The 15059-nt window shown below is 37.4% G+C and overlaps 1 protein-coding gene across 1 annotated transcript in view; it reads left to right on the top strand.

Annotated features, from left to right (window-relative positions):
* FAM83B (family with sequence similarity 83 member B) overlaps positions 1-10953 on the top strand; it is a 44656-nt gene extending 33703 nt beyond the window's left edge. Inside the window, exons 3-4 of the mRNA XM_032185819.1 lie at positions 6402-6526; positions 8598-10953. Coding sequence (XP_032041710.1) covers positions 6402-6526; positions 8598-10953 — 2481 coding nt within the window. The remainder of the gene's footprint in view (positions 1-6401; positions 6527-8597) is intronic.
* The last annotated feature ends 4106 nt before the right edge of the window (positions 10954-15059 follow it).

Raw genomic sequence — 15059 nt, 5'->3', positions numbered from 1 at the left:
CTGTAATGAGAGAGACTGTATTTTCGAATTCAGATTTACAATTCAGTGGTCTTCTATATGGAAAAAAGAGGATTTATTTGTAAATAAATGTACATTAAATGTCTCATATGTAGTGCAAATCCATACCAGGGCATGTTTCCATCTTTTTTTGAAAGAGTATATACTGAAGGTATTGATAGACTATGTATTATGTGACTATGATGTGAATTCTATACGGAAGAATATGACAACTTGAATTTACTAGGAGCTTTTCCAGTATCTTTTACAACATTTCTTCTCATGGGTTGGTTTTTACTTAAAGTTCACCTTAACATCATCAGTGGAACTCAACTCAAATACGTAATTCCTTTCCTGTACTCTCCCATTTCTCTTTCCCCATTTTCAATTTAATTTATCTGTTTACTGACTGTCCTACATTTCCCCTATTAGCTAATGTATTTCTCTTTCTTTCTTTTCTCTATCTAAACTTCTATTTATTAACTTTGTCACCAGTCAGACTTGCTGTTTGGTGAGTAACTCCTTTTCATTGAAAGATGAAGAGTCAGTACAGATTATGACTTTTTTCAGGTACTTTTTCAAAAAAATAATTGCTAATTTTTTTCTAGAGATTTTTTTTTCTGCTGCTGACAGATGCTGCAGCAAACAGTGAGATAGATTTGCACTGCAAAACACAGCACTGAGACGGCAATCCCCAGTATCACCAGAATGCTTAAGCTATAACTTCATTTTTGATTACAAACAGTGAACCAATGTAGAAAATGCTGTTTAATACCCAAGAAGAAAACCAAGTTCCCTGGCTGATAACACATCTTAGTGTTTTATTTGATATGAGTTGTGGCATGTGGTAGAGGCTCCGTACTCTGCAGAAACTTATTTTTACTTCTCTGGAAATTATGAAGAGTCATCTTGCTACAGGGTATATTGAAAGCAATTTGGCAGGAACTGTTTACCCCCTGATAGTCTTCTCAGTATTTATAGTTAATGGGAAATATGAGAAAATAGTACCAGTAAAGAATTGATTTTACTTTCCTTTTGTGAAGTCTACTCCCAAATACACATGCTTAAATGCACAGTAGTCATTGAACCTGCTTGGAAGTAGTGACAGAACGTAGCTGGAAAGCTGCTTTGCCTTTGCACAGCAACTACTATCTTGTAGTGAGAACAGAGGCCTAGGATAACAGATAATACTAGTAATAATGAACAATATGAGAAATGCGACTTATTTTTCTTTAAAGTTGCTAGGCTAAGTATTAGATGGACATTCATTCTCTTCTTTATGTACTTCTTGACAGCAAGTACAGGGTGAGTAACTGAATGCTGATAAAAACAGACTTTACAAATAAAAAGAGCTGAAATGAAATGTTTGAGACCAGTGTATTCACTGTTCTTATCTATCACATTGGGGATTTTTTAATGATGAAAATAAATGTTTAATCTTGAATTATACTTCCACATTTTAAATTGTGGTTATGTGGTTATCTCGGGGAAGATAGTCAGCTGCACAGTCACACATAAAAAGAGAAGTTAGAGCTTGTTTCCTGTTCATCGTTTAGCTGTCATTTAATTGGATAGCTCTGATGGCCATCCTCAATCTGCAGCTCAGACAGTGGATGTTTAAACATCAGGAATGCAAACAGTCCCTGAGTCCTACAATCAGTTCTTGGAGGAGGGAGAAAATCCCATGTTTGGCTTCACAAACCTGCTAAAATATCAAGTCCTCAATTAAATTACTCCCCATACATATCCACTAGCAGTCACTTTCAAAAACAGTTTACAGGACCAGACATACTTTCCATTTGACTTGCTACAGTTGATCTCACAAACTGTTGCGTGTCCTCTCAGGATAGCTTCCTCTCAAGGAATTCTTTCCTCTCAATTCCTTCTTAATGTGTGGATTTTTTTGTTCCAGCTGCCCAAGATTTTCTCTCAAGATTCATAAGTGAATTAATTATTGCTTTATACACCGTGATGCTGATTACTGATCATTTCTGTATTGATTAGTGACAGTTTTTTTTAGTGCTGTTAGCATGGCAGTCCTGTAGCCATGATACAACCAAGGATACAACCAAGTAGGAAGGAGAAGCCCAGCATTTCATACAAAATGGGGCTTGCGATTATGTGTGTACTAATCTTAAGTGGAACATATTGTTCTTTTATGTTCTCAAAAATAGTACGCATTTTGGGAGATTATTCAAAGGATGCATCCTTGGCAACTAATTAGAAGGTTTGAAGTAAGTGAAGAATGCCAGATGAGCTGTGGAGGAAGAGGAAGTGTTACATGAGAACAGTGAGCGTGATCTCTGGCACATGCCTTCATAATGCCATGTTCCCATCTTTAAGTGCATGACATACTGAGACGGGGAAAGATTTGGCAGGATTAAGGAAGCAGGACAGAAATGCTGCAGGAGGAATAATACTGCAGAAGAGAAGGAAAACTGAAGATAACAGAGGAAACAGTAACTAAGATGTTTTAAAAAACCAGCAATTTAATGTGAATTGTATTTTTTTTGAGGGTTTAGAGCCTACTTGAAGTTATATTTTAACTTATGAGTACCTAAGGAAAAGTTTCTTTATACAGTACAGTAAATTGAAAACCATTAGCTTTGCCTGTGCCTACAGCATTCCAGACTCCTAAATGATATTCTGTCCAATACCCACCAGGCCTTATCTCAGTAAGATTTGATGGGTTCAGCTGGCATGTCATTAGGTCAACGTTATCTGTTATAGTTATTTGAAAATGTATAAACTGAATTTCAAGTGACCATCAAATTATGACATAAATATATTATAATGTAAATATAAAGCAGACATACAAATGCAGTTAAATGATATAATTGATCTAAATACTTAATCATTGAAGTAAATGTAAAATTAATAAGTAATTCACAATCTTAATTTTTAGTAAATAAGGACTTACTATTGTGATAATCTTTAGAATAGGGCAATTTTTTTCTTCTTTTTAAGTTATTTACTATTTACGCACTACTTAACTTATGAAAAAAACAAGCTTGTTATTTAACTACTTCTTTCTGCCAAAGTAGCTGGTGGGGAAAGAATAGTTTTCTGCACTGGAATTGGCTTGTTAAAAGTTCAACAGTACTGGAAAAGCAGGAAAAATGAATTTGTTCTTTTAGATTCCAAGTTAAAAATCAAAGTAGTGAGAACCTGAAGGACTGTGCCGGTTTTACCCTGCTGGACAGCTTAGCTCCAGCACAAGTGCTCTCTCACTCCCCATCCTCAAAGGGAAAGGGGAAGAAAATATGATGGAAAGGGCTCAAGGGCTAAGATAAGGACAGGGAGATCACTCAACAATTATTGTCATGGGCAAAACAGACTCAGCATAATGAGGTTGATATAATTTATTACCTATCACTAAGAGACTAGAACATCGAGAAATAAAGGAAACTAAAAACACCTCACTTCCCACCCAACCTACCCTCTTCTACCTCCTCCCCCCAAGCACCACAGGGGAACAGGGCAATGGTGGCTGTGGTCCATCCCTGACACTTCGTCTCCGCTGTTCCTTCATGGTCACTCTCTGTCCCTGCTCCCCATGGGGTCCCTCCCACGGGATGCCGTCCTTCCCAAACTGATCCTGCAGGGGCTGCCCACAGGCAGCAGTTCTTCAGGAACTGCTCCCACATGGCTCTGTACCACAGGGTCCATCCCCGAGCAGCAAACTGCTCCAGCACAGGTCCCCCACATGTGGGTGGCAGCTCCCCCCAGACCCCCTGCTCCTTCGTGGGCTCCTCTCCACGGGCTGCAGCTCTGGCCCGGGGCCTGCTCCTGTCTGGGCTTTCCATGGGCAGAAGCTTCCTCCAGGAAGATCCACCTGCTCCACTGGTGGCTCCTCCACGGGCTGCAGCGTGGAGATCTGCTCCATGTGGGACCCATCGGCTGCAGGGGGACAGCCTGCTCCACCAGGGGCCTCTCCACGGGCCTCAGGGGAACTGCTGCTGTGTGCCTGGAGCACCTCCTGCCCTCCATCTGCACTGACCTTGGCGTCTGCAGGGCTGCTTCTCACTCCTCACTCTCCCAGTTGCTGTTGTGCAGCAGGTTTTTTGTTTGTTTGTTTGTTTGTTTGTTTGTTTTTCCCTTTCTTAAATCTGCTCTCCCAGAGGCACAAGCAACTTTGCTTATTATCTTGGCTCTGGCCAGCAGCAGGTCCCTTTGGAGCCAGCTGAAACTGACCCTTATCTAACATGGGGCAGTTGCTGGACTCTTCTCACAGAGGCCACCCCTGCAGCCCCCTGCTACCAAAATTTTGCAATGTTAACCCAATACATGGACACAATGCAAGACAGTGAAAGGTGATTGCAATTAGAGATGCAGTTAAAGAGACAAAAAATTAGCTTCCAATGTAGTAATGCAGAATGGGTTGTTATTGTTATTCTTTTTTTAACTGTTTCTGAAAATAATCTAGGTATTCATCTATATTTTCACTGAACCCAAGTACTTTTAAACTTTACAGGACTACTAGATAACGCCTATGTATTGAATCAACTTGATGCAGCAAATTAAGAGATAAACTTTATGTTTCTTGCACACTTTTAAGACATTTAGGTCACAATTTTTATTATTTTTAAATGCTGTCTTTGTACATTTTCACTGAGTTGTATTTTTTGTTCAAACAGCTTGAAAAAAATGCTATGTTAAAACTCATCTAACAAATTTAAAGAACTTGAACAGCTTGAGTCAAACTATACCTTGCCAACTCAGCAGTTCTTATGTGCAAGTTTTGCTTCTTTGAATTATATGTCTTTAGATAAAAAAAAAAAAAAAATAAGCCACAAACAATAAAATATATAGGGTTTTAGAAAGGATGTGTTACTTGGAAATATTTATCATTTCATACGGATTTTGTCCTAATTTTTGGAATTTTCTGTTTGGAGAGAGTTCAGTGGACTGTAGTAGAGACTACCAGTTATAACTCCTGCAATCTGAGTTTATGCTGTACAGTCTGATCCATTCTACTTCATAAACAGATCTAATCCATTTCCTGTACCTGGACTTTACAGAGCACACTTGCTGTGATTTTCAGCCTTTCCTTGTAGCAGCAGAATTTGGGGCAGATATGAACCTTGGCAGTTAATGAATAGTCACAAGAAACGAGTTATTTCTGTATTCAGAAGTCTTATATTCCACTATTTCTGTATATACAGTTTAGGCAACAATCATATAGATTCTGTTTTCTTACTGCCAATGCTAAATTACACACTTCACTCCAACTGGAATACTTGTAAATTACCACAAATTAACATCACTAGAACACATATTTCAAGGCTAGAAACCACAGTAAATGTTGTGGTCATTCACAGATGTATTCCAAGCTCTTTTTATGTCTTGTGAAGCATTTTGTATCCAACAGTTACAGGAGGTAGATGGTGTAGGTTGGTTTGCGTTGAACATAAATTTTCTTTTTGTTATAAATAAACACCTTTCTGTAACAATTTATGATGAATGCTATTATATTTTTTTTCTGTATTCATATAAGAAATTTTTGAAATTTATTATTAGTACAGTACAAAAGGTTTGTTTACACTTGTTTTGAATTGTTCTTTTGCTAAGAGCTTAAAAAAAAAACAAGGGACACTAAAGCAAAAAAAGATAACTTAAGTCATTCAGAACTGCATGTGCAGAAAAGATACTGGCTCAGCTGAGGCAACTTCATTAACAGTTTGGGAGAAAAACTAACCACATTTTTGGGTTCCATCATGGCAAATTTCCTCAGTAGAATTTACTGAGTTTGCATGAGTAAAACAGAAAGCTTATGGATAGAGTTTGGAATTCAAGCCTAACTGCTTTGTAGGGATTGTACTAGCTATACATGCTGTGATAGCATCTCCAGATTTAGAAATGTAATTGATCCCATGCTGGAAAGCCAATTGAGAAATCTTTGTGGTGATGGAACTGCAAGGCATTCTGGGGCCAGGTGATATCTTTTGATAGACCATCTCAGAGTGAAATATCTATGTTTGTAGATACACTACTCTTATTCAATTAAAAGAAGTGATACTGGTGCTTTAGATGTTATTTCTGACTCGCTGAGTTGCTCGGAAATCATATATAGTATATAAGATGCTAAAAAGATTTTTTTCACTATTAAATCTCTTTCTCTTGTCAAAGTCCTCTTGTGCCAGAGCCTCATTTCTGAGAGTGATGGGTATGGAAAAGGGGAAATTCATTTTTCCAAGGCCTAGGAAATTTCATCATTCTTGAAGACAAAGCAATAACTTGCCATATTGGGTCCCCAGGGGACAGGTTTGATTAGAATTTATTGTCCTGCAGAATTTACTGGTATGCAATAATGTAATTCCTACTGTACCTCTGACATTTAAAGCCCTGGATGCTAAATGTAGAATATAGTGTACCAATTAAAGTATTTCAATTATCTTTTTCAGAACATGAGGGTGCGGACAGTAAAAGGACAAGATTACTATTCTAAAACAGGAGCAAAATTCCATGGAAAAATGGAACAAAAATTTCTTCTGGTTGACTGTAAGAAAGTCATATACGGTTCTTACAGGTAAGATCAGTCACTGAGGTGCCCATAGAAAACATGTGATCTCAGAATTTTGCCTATTGCAAAATATATTTTTTCTATTTCTGAAAATTATTCCAGGAAACTCCATGGGCAAATTTGATTTATCTTTCCAGTAATCTATCAAGTTGTCATAGATACTTAATGATAGATAACATAACATGTTGCCAAATTTTGAGGTCCCCTCGTAATTTTTCATAAGTAAGAAATAAAGTATATAGCTTTTGATTTAGGCAAAGTTTTGGAGAAAAGAGATAAAAATACCAATTTGTTTAATATAGAACTATTCTTGTTTAAAAGTAACTCCAAAAAAGGCTACCAAAGTATTTCATAAGCTCTCTTGGATGGTTTATCCTTGTAGTAATCTTCTAAAGCTAAAACTGTAGACTAGCTTTATAGCATTCTGCATGGTCAAATTCAGAATTGTCAAAAATAGTCTATATTTGGTTAAGCTTTATTTTATTTTATTTTATTTTATTTTATTTTATTTTATTTTATTTTATTTTATTTATTTTCCATTTTATTTCCAGTGTATTTGCACAAAGCATAGGTCAGAAGAACTTACATCTTTGCAGAGCTGGAAAAAATAGGTTAAAGCAGGGGCAGTTTTATCTCACACATTATTAAATATATGTGTTCTTTTCATGGTATGCTTCTCTCTCTTGGTCTACTGAATTAATTTCTGCCAGCCTAATGCTTGGGTGCCAGATCCACAGCTGCTGATTATTGTAGATTTCAACTACTTTAAGCTTTTGAAAATCTGTCTCTTTATCTCCTCTGAGAACTGAGCAGCCCCAAATTCAGATTGATGGGTATAAATGGTAGTGAGGTAAGTGACAAGTTCATAAATGAGTCAGTGTAAGAGAGTCCAGAGAGTCTGCCTGCTTTGACATCTACACACAGTGTTAAAGTCTGTGAGAATGTGATAGTTTTTCTCATTTCATTTTGAAAAATAACACTGCTTTAAGATCTAGCACAGAAGCTGGAATCATGAACTTCTGTAGAAATTAAACTTGCTTTGAAAAAGAATCTAGTGAGTTATAACAGGAAAAAGAAAGAAACAGGAAAAAAAATGTGTTATGTTTTAATTTAATTTCAGCACAGTATTATTTCCTAAAAAAAAAAAAAAAAAGGCAAAACAAATACAATGAAATCAGCAAATTATTTATGTGACTACAACAAACCTTCATCACATACAGAAGACAAATGCAAAGTTCAAGTTCATTGATTTCATTTCATTTTTTCACTTACTTTTCTTCACATGAAATAAGGGTCATAGGACAGATTTTTTTGTTTGGTGTAATCTACAAATTACATGGTTTCAACACCATGATATCAGGATTTTTGAAACATTCTGAATGTACTTCTTAATGTATTTTATCTCATTTTGTAGCTATAAAGTAGTTATAGCTACTTATCTTTGAGCATGTGTTCAGCCTTTATAAGTATGGTAGAAAAGAGGAAAACTTCCTTTATCAGGATACAGTACACTGCAGTTAATAGAAAAATTAATATCCAAGCTGGTGTGCATGGTAGAAAACGTAAACTGTTTAACAGTTTTGAGGTGCATCTTTTTGAGAATGTGTTTAGATTGAAGTTTATTCATACCTGTGGAAACAGTTCTGTGTATTGTTTCATACATACTTTTTTCACAACTTAACCACGCATTGTCTCTGATTTAGGAGTGGGTCTAGTTAATTCTGGCTTAGTCTTTGTAGAGGTAATTTTGCACCATTAGGTATTTGATGTTGCGCACTTGTGAATACCTTTTTCCAATATCCCCTGTTTATAAGAGCAATTAAGTAGTTATAGACCCAGTCTTGCTCCCCCTGAAAGCAGAGGAAGTCTGCCACTGAGTTCAAATTGTACTAGATTAGACCTTTCAAATCCAAATGACATGAATCATGCCATAATTTATTAATTAAGAAAGTATTTGTGCCAAATCCAAGTGTGTGTGAAAACTTTTTTTTTTTTTTTTTTTTTCCCATCAAGAAGGTCCAGTGAAATACATTAGTTCAAAAGAACTGTTTCTAATGGTCATTTGTTCTTCTTACAGCTTTATGTGGTCTTTTGAAAAAACCAACCTCAGTATGGTTCAAGTTATCACAGGACAGCTGGTTGAATCCTTTGATGAAGAATTCAGGACACTGTATGCTCGTTCTTCTGTTCCTAGTTCATTTGCCCCAGAATTAGTGCGGGTTAACAGTCGCAGGACACTCTGGGATAATGACACGTACCAACACTCAGTGTCTTCCTTAGCTTCAGTTTCTAGCCAAAGAAACCTTTTTGGCAGGCAAGACAAGCTTCACAATTTAGATCCTGTGTATTTGAAAACTCGAGGAAGATATGCAGTGAATGAAATAGATAAATTTGGATTGAGAAATCAAGCCTATAATAAGCAACCATTTCATCCAGGTTTTAATATGCAAAATCCAATCCAGCAGTATCAACCTAGTGAAAAAAATGAGCATTGGAAGAGGCATAGTTATGCTGGGGAGAAGCCAGAAAGGACACCTTACCTATTGCTCAACAGGGCTATTAATAGAGCCAATAATCCACTGAATACTTGGAAAATGCCATCTGATAGCCTTAGTATTGTGTCTTCGTTACGAGGAGGATATGCAAATAACTGCAATCCACCCCAACAAAGTTTCGCTGATCAGTTTTCACGACCAAAGGTAAATCTTGCAGAAAGAAATTCAATTGTGAGGAGGTCTTTTAATGGGACAGATCATCAAATCCGCCATCTACAGCAAAGGATGCCGACCCTAGAACACACAACGAAATCATTCCTACGTAACTGGCGAATTAAGTCATACTTAAATGACCAATCTGACTATCCAGTGGAGTCTAATGGGTCAGCCTTGGGTGACAGATATGATAGCTATGACACAGCTGAAAATATTAAAGCTCATGCCCTGTACTCTCATTCTCGCTTACGATCGTCATTGGTGTTTCAGCCAACTTTACCCGAACAGCAGGAGGTAAGCAGCTGTGCAAGTTCTTCAAATTCAACTATAATTGGGTCAGAGGGAAGTGCAACACCCAAAGGGACATCAAATCATGCACCAAGTGTGGAAAATGGAACAGACAATACTTTAGAAGAGCTTAGCACAAATGTCCAACTTAAATCAGAGGCACCAAAAAACCACAGAATTCATACTGCAGACAACAGAAAACCTATGGTAAATTCACATGCAGCAGGGGACCCACCTATCTACTTATACGCAACCCTCTGTGCCGACAAACATGCAGAAAATCTGAAGAACGTTCAAAATGAAAATATACTTAAAAGGAGAAGCTTTCCCATGTTTAATTCAAAGTCCATATTAGACCCTGGTGCAGACAAGCATGCATCCAGTTATGTTTACAGCACATTGAACAGGCATAGGCTTAAGCAGCCAGTTAGTCCAAAACTTCCAGAAGACACTCTGAAGAGCTCTAAAAGTTTGCATAGTGTGACCAACCATTTGCCACAGGAGGAAAAGAACCTCAAAGGAGAGCTGAAGAGCCCAACTGCTACCAAGGCAATCTCTATGGCTGTTCTTGCTGAAGCGAGCAAAGAGGAGTCTAGTAGGGATTGCACATCAAAGAAAGAAAGTAAGAACTCCCCAAGTTTTCTAAAGAAAGGATCTCAGAAACTGCGGTCACTTCTTAATCTCACACCAGACAAGAAGGAAATCTTGTCAAAAAACAAAGGTCCTGCCTTTTATAGAATGTGTAGTAGTTCTGACACTTTGGTTTCTGAAGAAGAGAATCAAAAACCAAAGATCTCTGAAAATAAGACAGATTCTTCCCCAAGAAGAAAGAGAAACACATCAAATTCCCAAGGTAGCTTGAACAGAAGTAAAGAAGATGTTGCTGCAAGCCCATCAAAGTCTCCAAAGTCTCCTAAATCACCAAAGCCTCAAAAACCTCCATCTGATGAAAGCAATAAAAAGTGTCCTGTCTTGTGCCCCCTTGAAAGTAAGTTCATAGAAACTGCAGGAGATGCATCTACCCCAAGATTTAATACAGAACAGATTCAATATCAAGATGTAAAGGAAACTACCACAAATACTACCCCTGAAAGTCCTGCTGTTTGTGCTCTACAAAGAGCAAGTTCAATGACACCACCACAACTGGCAAGCTCAAAACATCAAGAGGAGCTAAGATCTCGTTTGAGTGAAAGGCGTGTTTATAGTCGCTTTGAGCCATTCTGTAAGATGGAAAATCCTAGTCAACTTGTAGGAAATTTACCAAATAGTTCACATCTTCCAGATATCAAAAGCAAGACCTTAGGAAATAACTATGGCAGGAGTAATCACCTGGTCAGCTACAACTCAACTGCTTATCATCCACTGCAGCCTAATGAAAATAAACTGAGGGGATTTATGCAAAAGTTTGGGAACTTCCTACACAAAAACAAATAAAACTGCTGTTGATTATGTTGAAATACAGCAAGAGTAGCAAAGCTGTACGTTCTTAACCGGATAAGACTGACAAGCAACTTTTGTAGAGCTTACTTGGGTTTCTTCAGGGTTTAGGACATTTGAATGAATGTACATACTTTTACATAATTATTCTAGAATTATTATGCTTAAGTCTACAGAAATTCTGTGTCCAGAAGATATCTCAAGAAAGTTGTTTATAGTGTTTATATTGTAAGATTACTTTTATACATTTTCCTTTTGAAGAAAGTATGTGCTGGTAAAAAAAGATGGAGACTGTTTTTAAACTTCAAATAATACTTTTTCTTAAGATTTGCCCTTTAAAAATAAGATAGCACTAGGAATAGTGGCTTGAATCTTTTCAGTGTTTATATACTTTTTCAAATGTTAAACACAAATGTTAATGCATTGCATGTTACTTAACTTCAAACTCATTTTGAAACCCTCTTTTAGATTCCATCTTGGTAATAATTTACCCCTTAGCATTTATTGAAATGTTTAGGCAGCAGATGGATATTACTTTATTGAATTTTCCATGTAATATGATATTATTCTGAAGTATTTGGCATACAAATCTTAAAGTGACCTTAATCCCATCTTTCTCAGACTTTTTTACATGGCTAAAGTAATGTGAACGTAGGATGAAAGCAAAATATATATATATTTATAAAACAAAGTGCCTTGAAAAGAACTTAACTGGTTTAAATTTCAATGGATTAATTACATTTGTATAACATGCCAGTATTCTGTAACGTAGTCTAAAAATATTTTTTGTTAGATTTTTCTGTTTGGTGTTTCCAAAAAAAGAAAAAAAATGTGGACTTACATTTCCCAGGTAAGTTTTTGAGTTTCACATGTAACAGTATGTTTTAGGTGTTGGCAGATTATGTGCAACTCTAGCTTTAATAACCGTTTTTTTTTTTTTTTTTTTTTTTTTTTGTAATAAGGTTGTAAGTGCTTTAGACTAGGCATATGATGAAGATTGTAAGCTCAGTACTGCAATGCTTAAATTTTCCATGCCCTGTTGCCTTACGTCAGAATGAATGTTACAAGGCCAGGAGCAATTAGGCATCTAAAAATGAGGTTGATGAAAATCACCACATAAATCACTACCTCTCCTAAGCCAAAAAAGTATCAGTGAAGAGCAATAGCAGCACTTGTTTAAACTTAGTGAAGGTGCTTAGGCACCTAACTACAATTTAAGGGGACATATCTGTGTTCATCCAGGTCTTTCAGTCATAAGAATTTTCTTGATATTAAGCGCCTACACCAGATTTAGGGCTTACAGAAACCACAGAGAAGGTGATGTGTTTGGGCAGCACCATGGCATCCACTTCTCATTTACAACCTGTAGCCAGAGCATTCAGCTGGCTCCCAGCCCTCCTTGATGTGGACTCTATCTCTTAGCAGAGTCCCTTAATGCTCATAGCCATTTAGCTGTGAGATGCTCTGGGACAGTCTTATTCCACTTAAACTCAGTAAGGCTGTTCCACCACACATCAAATAATTACATATTCAGAAGGCTGGAGACAAACAGGTAGACATTTCTCTGATGAGGACACTCAGCACATTAGAAAAGCATATTCACATCCTTTCCTTGGTAGCACTGCTGCCCATCTCAGGATATGTTTTAGGCTTGCTTTGAGAACAACTACTAAAAATAAGCTCCACAAGTAAGATCTTGAAAAATACTTTTTCTTTTTTTTTTTTTTTTTAAAAAAAAAAAAGTGATGGTAGTTTTTTTTTAAAAAAAAAAAAAAAAAAAAGTGATGGTAGTTTATACCTGCAGCAGGCACCAGACAGCTCACCACTTTTGGGATTTAGGTAGTATTGTAAATTTTCAACAATAGAAATTCAGAAATCTGGGTGCTGAAAGCATATATATCTTATACAGGGTCTTCATGTTTCTGAGGCGTCTTTTAGGAGACCACTTCACTCTTAGATCTGAAATGTCATGCAGCGTTCTATGGTGGAGTCCCACTGTGAAGGTCTTGGCTCTGTTCTTTAAAAAGAGACACCGGAAAGGCATTTCATTCACCAGCTCAATCAAGTTCATGCTCATCACTGAAAATCCTTGCTGGCTCTCATGAACTCACCACGGCTGTTGGCAGTGATTTCAGTGAAGCAGTGCAAGCTTTTCATTCAAACTGTTTCTCAGGCAGCCTTATTAGGTTGATGCATTATAGCAATTATTTCACCATGGGGATAGTATTTATTTTTAAGGGTGATTAGATCTGGTGTCTCAATCCTATGCTGAAAGTTTCACTCTCCTCTTTACCCCTGATCATGGAAAACATTTTATGAACTTCTTAATGAACGTTGGTCACTTCGTTCACTCCATGCTAAAATGCCATAGCAGGTATTTTTCCTAAATGGCCATTCACACTGAAATATTCTGTCCTGCCAGAGGAAGCAATTTCAGACTCTGATCCCAAGGCAAATGATGTCTCCTTAGTATTCCAGGCATATTATCAGTACAGGCACAACATAATTCCACAGCTACCCAGCAAACAGCAATGCAGCAGTGCACAGCAAGTCCTAACACCTTTTAGCAGGGCAGACAGTTTTTCAGGATGGTGCCTGAATTAACTGTACAGCAAATGAACTTAAATGAGATGCAGGAGGTGCTAAAAACGGTGGAGGTAGGTTTGGGGAGGATATTTAATTTTTCCTTTTACTCTTATGAGCTCTGACATACACTTGTAGGCAACACTAGATTTGGGAAGAAAATGAGGGAGGGAGGACAACGGCCTTCTGGCAACTTTTGAAGTTATAGTTCTTTGCATTTTGTAGTAAAATTGGGGAAATGTATCTGATACACTTGGGAAATTTTTTACTCTATTTTCCAGAGTGGGTTGCTAATTATAGAGTCCTGAGAAGACAGATATTTTAATTTACCAAGTCACTTATTTAGATAGATAGCTATATTTTGTATTTATGCACAGAAGATTAAGAGCCTTCAGTGAAGATCCTGCTCATACACTTAATAATGCAATAAATTAAATGTAGTAGAATTTGCTTTTTCATTTTCAGATATCCCCTCAGAGAACCTGCATGAGAATGTGTCTGCATTAAGTTCTGATCAAAGATCATATGATCTGAATGAAAAAGACTGCCACTGACCTCAGTGGCAGTTGGATCAGACACTTAATGCACTGACACCACTATTTTAGAAGTGTTACAAGGCTGAAGGCTGCTTGGGGAGGATGTGGCTTGGACACCATGGGAACAGCAGCCCAATGCCCTGCCAGCAGCTACTGCTTTAGAGATGGGGGAGCGCACTGGGGAGCTCCAAGGGCGGCTGGTGCAAGGATCGGCTGTTACTTTGTTCCCTCCAGAATTGTGCATTACAGGTGGGAAAACGGTGCTCGCCCATTCGTGTCTGATTTGCCTCCTGGTTGTGTGGGAACCCAGCTGTTTCAAAAATAGAAAGGAAAAGTGTGGAAAAAAATGTACATGCTCTTTGCATCTGCAAAGAAAAGGGATATGTGTGTGTTTGGAACAGAGGATATATTTTTGATCTTCCTTTTCCCAAAGCTTGTTGTGATGTTTCTGCTTTTGCCAAGGAGATGCACTTTGTTCAATGTGTCCTAAATGTGTTCTGCACGTTGCAAGTTTGTTACACCCCGCACACACCCAATGCACTCCCAGTTTTGTAAGGCTATGAAGTAATAGTTATTACCGTGCATGACAGTCATTTGGACAAATGGCTTGGGAGTTGTGAAATGTTGTGTCATTTCCACATTAAATAAAACTCCATTAGCACCCTAATAGATTCAGGTGATCAGAGCTATGCAGTTCTGAATGTGGCTCTCAGGAGCACGCAGCATTGGGCAATGCAGCCAGGAGACACAGACCCCGCATACGGTGCACATACAATTAATGTCATAAATAAACCACCCCGATATGTGCTCATAGTATCCAGTGAATTAATTGCTTCATTTCTTCAACCTTGTAATAAACAGTTTTTACTGCCTCTTGGATTGCAAAATGATAGTTATTTTATTAATGAGCTTATGCAGCACTCTTTATTCATGCTAAGAAATATGAACTGCTTGTAAAGAAAGGTTAAAAAATAAGACAAATTA

Source organism: Aythya fuligula, chromosome 3, assembly GCF_009819795.1.
Source record: "Aythya fuligula isolate bAytFul2 chromosome 3, bAytFul2.pri, whole genome shotgun sequence".
Classification (NCBI taxonomy): Eukaryota; Metazoa; Chordata; class Aves; order Anseriformes; family Anatidae; genus Aythya; species Aythya fuligula.
Note: the sequence above shows the minus strand (reverse complement) of the source record. Positions and strands in the feature narration are given on the sequence as shown.